General features: G+C 39.9%; 1 protein-coding gene across 5 annotated transcripts in view; it reads right to left on the reverse strand.

Annotated features, from left to right (window-relative positions):
* Positions 1 to 6: 6 nt before the first annotated feature.
* The window catches only part of clip1b (CAP-GLY domain containing linker protein 1b), a 34315-nt gene continuing 25161 nt past the window's right edge, over positions 7 to 9160 (reverse strand). For 4 of the 5 annotated variants that reach the window (XM_032539158.1, XM_032539153.1, XM_032539154.1 and 1 more), the window contains 7 exons: positions 7116 to 7161; positions 6890 to 6927; positions 4261 to 4363; positions 3477 to 3642; positions 3338 to 3390; positions 3129 to 3241; positions 7 to 1983 (listed from right to left, as the gene is read on the reverse strand). In XM_032539158.1, the coding sequence (XP_032395049.1) occupies positions 1749 to 1983; positions 3129 to 3241; positions 3338 to 3390; positions 3477 to 3642; positions 4261 to 4363; positions 6890 to 6927; positions 7116 to 7161 (754 nt within the window). In that variant the 3' untranslated portion in view covers positions 7 to 1748. The remainder of the gene's footprint in view (positions 1984 to 3128; positions 3242 to 3337; positions 3391 to 3476; positions 3643 to 4260; positions 4364 to 6889; positions 6928 to 7115; positions 7162 to 9160) is intronic. The other variant, XM_032539157.1, reaches the window with a different exon arrangement.

The raw sequence follows: 9160 nt of genomic DNA on the forward strand, positions 1-9160 counted from the left end.
ACCAACTGAGCGATCCGGGCGCCCGCTAGCTTCATATTTAACAAACAGACATGAGTGGCATCAACCTTCTCATCTAACTCGCTGCCAGAAAGTGAATAAACATATTTCCCAAAATGTCAGCCATGTGCTTTGAAGAGGGCAGTATGAAATGGGGCAGCACACAGAATCATCTGTACGGACCTTCATGATGAAATCCTTTTTGTTTAGCGTCTTCAAGTTAAAGCGATGTTTGTGTCTGCTGAATCTGTAAAGTGGACAGTGCAACACTAAGTTAGTAGAGGCTTCTACAGCTCCATCTGGTGAAGTTTTCCTCCTGTAATATGAGGCGGATGCATCTCAAAGCCCACCTGTACTACAGTAGTCCTAGTACAGACTACACACCTTACATCAGTGCTAGCTTATGTTCCTGTAGGAAAATCACTGGTTAGTGAAGACAGACAATAAATAAACAAAATGCAACATTTTATCTTCAACCATAACGATCCTCTGCAACTTTCAGTGGCATTATTCGAGAATGTTAACCTGTAGAATGATCAATGGAACAGAAATTACACACAAATGTTGAGACAAAACAAAATAAACCTCATCCCGGGGTCCATTCAGTAGCTGCTCTGGAGCTTTTGATCGAGTCGCCGCAATGTCGTGCCAATGCCGATGAACTTTAAAATCTCAAATGTAATGCCAACGTAGACAAGAAGTCCTTAAAGTGCACAGAAATGTTTTAACTTGAACATGTAAGAGTCCTGGGAACTGCTGCTGATGAAGATATTGAGATTATGACAAAAGCTCCCGCACTATTAAATGGACCTTGTGTAGAAAATGATTTTGTCAATCACAGAAATGTTGTTAAGCCACTTGATGCATAACATTAATGCCAAGTGCCCGCCACAGGACTTAAGCCCTGACTTTCTGCTCACCATCAGTTTTTGCAGCTGTGTTAACACAGAAAACATTGGAGGAGCCATCATTGGAAACTGCTTTGGAAGGGGCAGGCACTTAAAAAAAAACACCTGGCATGTGATTGGACGAACCATTTGTCTATCAACATCCGCAATTGTTTTTGAACAAACAGTCGCTGCAGTCACCATTGTTTCTTCAAATCTACGACCAGATGTTTCCCGAAAGTGGCCCTACTTCTCCTTCATATGTTGATAATAATAATAATAATAATAATAGTAGTATACTGGAATAAAGTCTTCTTCCTAAATATGACTAAACATGAAAACATTTATAAAGGGTTGCCATGGCAGTGTCCCTCTCTGATTGGTGTGCGGCCATCCAGACGTGAGGAATGTGTCGAGAGGTGCTTCGTTTCCCTTCAGTTTGAACTGTGCTTATTTAAGTTGCATCATTTTTTTTGCTAAAAAAAACAACAACAACAACAAATAAAGCCGAAAAAAACAACACTTTTTCTCTTATTTTAGAAACAAACGGATGCGAAACACGATACAAACGACGAGTGCAGAGGACGGACTTCCTTTTTGTTATAAACATCGATATTGCACCAAAGCAGCATATTTGGACGAGCACTCAGTATTACAGTTTATCTTTAGAGAGAAGAGCTGCAGAGTAAAGGATTTAGATCAGGACAGTGGCTACCAGTGATATGCATAAATACAGTATAAAAATACAATATGGAAAAACCTGAAGGGAGTTCAGTCGGGCCGGATGTGGGAGAGGAGAAGGGGAGCTGGGTCTAGGAGGAAAGGGAAGGAATCGAAATGCAGGTGAAGAGTTTTTTGGAGCTACTAGAAGGTCTGGTCGTCGTTGCAGGACTCGGTGGCGTGTCCGAAGGCCTCGCAGATGTCGCAGTAGGGCCTCTCGTCGCCCGGGTTGCCGTGGTACGCGGTGTGGGGTACGGAGTCGGGGCTCTGGGCCTGAGTGGGACAGTCCTCGGTGTCGTGGAGGTCAAAGCTGTCGCAGATGTCGCAGAAGAGACGTGGAGTCGCCTTCTTCTCCCGCTTCGATACACCTTCGACAAACCTGCGTGAGAGAGACAAGAGACCTGTGTCTAATAGATCTTTGTCCTCTGAGCCATGAAGCTCCTTTTGTTGTCAGACAATCACTGAGCCACACTGTTGCTCTGGCCGACATGTTACTTCGTCACACACACACACACACACACACACACACACACACACACCAACAACACACCCACAACACAGACACAGACACAGACACACACACACACACACACACACACACACACACACACACACACACACACACACACACACACACACACACACACACACACACACCACACACACAGTAGTTATTCTCTGTAGAGTCCTGCTGCCACAAATACTCACTACAATGCACTTTTTGCTACCGTTTGTTTGATAAAAACTACAGTGAGCCGCTATTTCAGGACATTTAAAAAAAGAAAAGAAAAGCAAACTATATTCGTGAGCTGCTTTTAAAGACGTACATCTTCAGAAGGAACCAAATAATTTTGGGACTGGGAGCTACATCTACACACAACAGCCACTATCTTTTTTTTCCCAGTTTGAAAGCATTTTCTAAAATTCATTTATTCAACTGAAAGTGTCTTTTTAAGAGCTCAGTTTTTATACAGATTAAACAAACAACATATAATATGTTGAGCATTGGGCATTGGGAAAAAGCCACGCTAGCTGTTTCCAGTCTTTTTTTTTTTTTTTTGTGGCTTTTCGCCTTTAAATTTATAACAGGACAGTTAGGTGAGAAAGGTGAGAGAGAGGGGGGAGACATGCAGAAAATCGCCACAGGTCGGACCCAAACCTCGGACCCCCGCGTTGAGGCATACACGTCTCAGGACATGTGCGCCCGCTCTACCACTGAGCCAACCTGGTCACTGCTAGTTCCAGTCTTTATGCTAAGCTAACGTCTCTTGACGGAGCTTCATACTTAACAGGCCGACGTAACAGTTGTATCAATGTTTAATCTTCTCATCTGACACTCAGCATTAAAGCAAATGAGCGGTTTTCACAAAACATTTTTTAAAGACAAACAATTCAATGAATTGGGCTGCTCACAACTTGATTCTTTTCATTTTCCAGTAGTCTGGCGGTTGCTTTCTCAGTTAACAGTTTTGTTCGTATCAAACTTACAATCCGTGTATGTCTATTATTTGTTATATTTCTCACCCATCCGTCCCGTCGTTGCCGTTGAACTCCGCCAGAGCGAGCTTCTTCAGTTTGATCTTCAGCTCCTCGTTCTTCCGCTGCAGGTCAACGATCACGCTGTTCAGGAAGTTGATCTGATGGAGAGGAGTCGAGACACGCGTCACCTTCACGTGGGCACAGATAAGAACTGGGAACCCCGAAGTGATTTGATCGAGTCCTGGACGTCTTACCTGTCCCTCAGCGAACTCCTTCTCCTCCCTCAGCTGCTCCAGAGCTGCATCGCCTGCACGAGACATCAGAAAACAGCTCGACAAAAGGACACGTCTCCTCGCCACAACAGTGTGAGCGCGCTCCTCGTCGTCTACTCACCTGAAGACAGAGCTTCCCGGTCTTCTCCCTCTGAACCCGGGGTTCCCATGAGCCTTTGCTCTAGACTGCGAACGCGGCCCTGCAGCTGCGCTTTGTCTCTCTCCAGCGTCTCCACGGCCGACTGCAGCGTCTTGGCCGTGGCGTTTTCTCCTCGTAGAACGGCGATCTGCAGCGACGAACGACAAACAGATGAACTCCTCGCTCAGCTCAGACAACACAGAAGGATGTTTGACCTTCGTGTCGTCTTCGCGCCAACATGGAAATGTTCTTCTTCTGAGTCCAAATTTAAAATGAAAGCCCTTTTATCAAGGTTATGGTCGTTTTTTTCGACCCTCTTGTGGCTTTTCCCACAAGGATTTTGTCACTTTTTAAAGTTTGTCGACTTTTTCGTGGGTTTTTCCCCAAATGTTTTAAAGCTTTCTTTGACATTTGTAACGTCTTTTTTTTTTTACATTTTTGTCACTTTTTTCAAGATCTTTTCACATTTTAGTCACTTTTGTTGACATTTTTCTCTTTTTTTTACACTTTTTTTTTTAAGTTCTTTTATCAATTGTTTTTGCTCCAAATGCTATAAAATTGACAAAAAATACACAAATTCAATGATAGTAGTGAACTGATTATTTATTTAACTTGTGAGGAGCGTTGTTGGGAACCATCCACAATACTTTTTGGGAAAATTTGTTTGAAAGAAACCCAAATTTCTGATATTGAAACTTTTTGGAAAGGGCCCAATTTGACCCCAAGATGACAGAAGGGTTTAAAGAAAAGCTTTAAAAGTCAGTACCTCATTCCTCAGAGTTTCCAGTTCCTGGTCTTTGTCTGACATTAAGGCTCCAGTGGATTTCTGGAAGTTTATTTCCCCCTCCGTTTCCTGATTAGAATTTTCTCTGTGGAAAAAAATGGAGGGATTTAGAGAGTACAAATATGTTAACTGAGGTCATCTTTATTCAAAAACAGCTGAGGAGTAAACCCAAATGTTTAGCCACCCTTGGACAGAGCCAGGCTAGCTGTTTCCCCGTTTCCCGTCTTTATGCTAAGCTACGCTACCTGTCTCCTGGCTGTAGCTTTGTCATCAGTGGACTGACATGAGTGTGGAATCAAACCTCTCATCTAAATGAAGCTTAGCGAAAGTTCAATCAGGAAAATCCCATTTACCTTTACATTTTCATCCATTCTCATTTCTCTCTGCCGTCTACTCTAAGGTTGTTCACTCTAGTAGTTTAAGCAGATCTTACTTGATCTCTCTTAGCCAATCATCTCCTTGCTGTCAAACTTCAAAATCTATTCTCCTCTCTGCTGCCATCTGTTGTCATTTCAGTACGAACAGATGCAACCCTCCTCCACCCCTTCACCTCCAGTCTTCATCACACCAATTCTGCTCCACATTCACATCAGCATCCAGGTCTTCAGCGACTCTCTTCCCCACCACCACCACTATCTAGACCTCAGGGGGGAAATATCCTCAACTAATCCCGGCATCACTACCCCCCTAAGTTCACCATGTTTACCATGGCGTCTAAACGCCGAAGACTCTTCTCAAATTATTTGTGATCATGCAAAATTGTATTGTTCTCTCTTCATAACGTCTCTCCTGATTCTTACTAAAGTGAATAAGAGACTTTTCTAAAATGTCAAATTATTCATTTAATTACTTTAGTTTTTTTCAGAAATGTATTAAAGAATTTGCAGGCACATGTTCAAGTTTCTTCGTGAGGACCAATTTGATTATAATGTGTTGTTTGCTTGGTTGAAGGTACACTGTAGAGTTTTACTCTACTTTATTATCCGTTTACATTGAATCTCTTGTGTTTACATTTAGGGTTTCTTCCCTGAAAGCATTGTGTGTATCCTTGAGGTCTTACAAACGAGTTTAATCAATTTAATTCCTCATGTTTGCTAGCTTGCATTCTTCTTTAATACCTTTACTGGTGCATTACTATGTTTGTTTGGGTATTACCGCCGTTAAAACATAGCTTCATACCATGGCTTCATAGTGCTGCTAGTGGTCAAAAACCAGAGTGTACCTTTAATAAATAGGCATAACTAAAAAGCTGTTAGGACTTCATTGTTCCCCTTTAACTTCTGAAATCAAACCAACCAATTTTAATAGATAATAGATTAGAATAGATGGACGGGTTTTACATTACCACAGTGATAAAACTGTGAAAAACCAGGATTTCAATATAAATGCACAACCAAGAATCATCTTCGCTGAAGCTCAGTGGACCGTCCAGCTGAGGATTTCAACCACCTGCCTCCAAAATCAACTGTAACAGATCAGTGACACCCAGTGGACAACATCTGTTTTATGGATGAATTAAACCAGATGTGAAGCAGGTCGTTTCACTGAATCACATCTCCTGTCTTTGCCATGTTCACCTGAGAAGGCTCCCGCCGAATCTATTACTTCTGCCCTAATTATCGTGCGTCACCTCTTCATTTCCCTCCGGCCGACACACCCCAGAGATTTCTACGGTCCTTCTCCTTCGCTTTGTCGCTCAGATCTTACATCAGACACAACCTGCCTCAGCCATCATCATCCTCACTTTATCAATCGCCCAATCTCAACGTACATCTCTGCTCTGAACGTCGTTTTGAGATGTTTTTTTAATCCTCTGATTGTGGAGCTGAAACTTTCTTTTGTTTCCAGACTTATTAAGGGATGAAAATAAGCGCAAACACAATGAATAGATGTAATAGGGTTTAAACATCTAACTGTACTATCAGATATGAAAAAGTCTGTCAGGAATAAACCCTCGTCTTGTTCGGTACTTGTACATCACATGGGTATTTCAATATGCCTACTCCACGTTCTACTACATTTATTTAGTTTTATAGTCACTTTTCAGATTAATATTTACTCACAAAAACATACAGTTTATAAAATATGATGTATCCGTATTATAGATTAAACTACCTAACAGGATATCAAGCACATCAAATAAACTTTTTTCTACTTTTACTTAATTATTTAAATACTTCTTCCTTTAATAAAAAAATATATACATATCTTCATCTACAAATATGTATTCAAATAATCGAGAACATAATCAGAAGATTAATCAATGAACAATAATAATGAAAACAATTGTTAATTGCAGCCTGTTAACTACTGGTTGTATACCAGTAAGGATGATAGGGTACGGGTTACATACAAGTGTGTTATATGCCATTAATTAGCTGTGTATGTGTAAGAAATATGGATTCATGATTGTCAATTAAATCACACATTTAAAAGAATATTTTTTTAAAGCATTCGTTTTCACACTTTCAAGTATTTAAAGTGTGTAAGACTTCAACTGACTGTCAGATGACGTAAGAAAGCCGCAAATTGCATAAAAAAAAAAAAAAGAAAAAGTCAGAACATGACAGAAATAGACTAAAAATAAAGACCATGTTTCCTAGTTTCTTACCTGGTCTTCATGTCTGGCATGTTACGACCGTCTTTGTGCTGAGAGGCAAACACACACAAATATAGAGGCATTTAAATAGAAGCTAAACCCGTCTGAGCTTTAAGAGTTTAGTCACAGCAGGAAGTTAATCCTCGCTATGCCACAGTTTCTGACTTAACAAATCTATAACGGGATGAAGGAAATCATGTATATAATAATACAGATTTTGGTAATATCAGTAGTGTACCTCGTCAAGATGCTGAGACTTCTGGGAGGCCAGCTTCAGCTCCTCACTGAGAGGGACGAGACAGAGAGGAGAGGTGACACACTTAAAGAGCTGCTCTGAAGCCTGTAGAGTCTGTGTATCTGATACTGTATATCTGTGTCACCATCGCTGCTGTATGCTTACATCTGCCGTGCAGCCAGATGTGTTCACATCTGTTAAAACATGCACACAAACATACACACAGTGATGCACCCACAAAATAATTGACTGTTTCATCTGCTTTAATTTTAGGTGCAAATAATGAATAATGAAAGGAATGAAAAGTGCTCATTTCAGATTTGGTTCTGAGCTGTCAAGTCTGTCTGTTACATATTAGATGAACTTTTGGATTTTTTTCTGTCATGCGTGACTGAAAAGAGAACATGTTACAAAATATTTATGGTTTTACTCGGAGCTGCAAGGATTAGTCCATTAATTGATAAGTTGATCTTCAAGAAAATATCTGGCATCATTTAGGAAATTTTGTAATTATTTTAAGTACGCCTGCACAATTAATTGTTGTAAAATCGCGATCTCGATTCACCCTGTTTACAATTTAATTTTTAAATAACTTTAATTTTTTCTCTTTAATGACTTTGACTCTCATTTAATTTTACTACTGTCTTCTGTGAGTTTTAAACATAGACTGCATAAAATAGGTTGTAAAGGTTGTCCCTTCTCTTCATTGAGGCCTCTGTGTTTACAGGCTTGTGGTGATGTGCAATGTGTTATAGGTGCCAAAAAAAAAATCTGTTTGGTACCGCCAATTTGTTTAGTTTTTTCATGGTTCATGTGTGCAATAAACATTAGACTTCGTTCTAAAAAACATTTAAAAAATATAAATCACGATTTATGTGACACAAAGGATTTCCGTTTTTTGTCCGTTTTATTTCATAAATTATGTCATTTTTATATTTTAATAAAGGTTTCTTCCTAAAAGTGACTTTTTCCTCGCCACTGTCACACTGCTGCTTGCTCTGGAGGAAACTACTAGACCTGTTGGGTCCTTGTAAATTATAGAGTGTGGTCTAGACCTACTCTATCTGTAAAGTGTCTCCAGATAACTCTTGTTATGAATTGATACTATAAATAAAATTGAATTGCATAAATCTGTCAAATCTATTTTTGACAGTTCTTCTGGTAAAAACAAGACATTTGAAGATGTGACCTTGGAGTAAAAAAAACTAGGATGAACATGATTTCACATAATGAAAATAAATGTTAGTTGCAGCCCTTGTTTCACTTTTAACCAATTAAAGGACTCCATGGTTCATCACTACAACTGACCCCTTTCACGTTACACATACACACTGTTTTCCTTTATTTAGAGCAGCTGAAGAGAGACAGGAAGTGAGCCAGAGGGGGGATGACATGCAGCGAGGGTCTCGGGTCAGATTTGAACCCGGGCCGCTGGCAAGGACTGAGCCTACATGGGGGGTGCGCTCCACCAGGTGCGCTAATGGCCGCCCCACACGTACACATTGTTCATATAAAATATTGATTTTAGCAGCTTTAAAGAAAATCAAGCCTATTAAAAAAAGAGCTCTGGTTTAAAAATATAAGGTGTATTCAAGTCAATTACTAAAAAGAGGGAGAATCAGTTGGACCCCACGTACACTGATATAATCCAGACTCAAAAAGCCATCTGTTTGTGTGAATATCTGATGCTGATGTAGACTTCCACATCGCCCTAGTTTAAACATCTTAACCCTCGTGTTGTCCTCCCGTCCTCCAGGAATTTGGGTCAAAAGATTAAAAAACATAATTTTTGGCACTTTTTTCAATGCATTTTTTAAATTCACGGTCAACAGACTTAATTTAATTGACATTATACCTAAAAAAAATTTCGAATTATCTTGACCGATAAGGTCAGGATACGTTTTGAAACCATTTCAACATATTGTTTCAAATGCTATAAAGTTGTGTAAAACACCCAAAATTCAATGAAAGTTACCAATTGTGCAAAGAATGATGCATGCATAAGGTTCATGCATCCAAGTTATTCTGGCTAATTTGTAAGAAACCCA

The sequence above is a fragment of the Etheostoma spectabile genome, chromosome 16, assembly GCF_008692095.1.
Source record: "Etheostoma spectabile isolate EspeVRDwgs_2016 chromosome 16, UIUC_Espe_1.0, whole genome shotgun sequence".
NCBI lineage: Eukaryota > Metazoa > Chordata > Actinopteri > Perciformes > Percidae > Etheostoma > Etheostoma spectabile.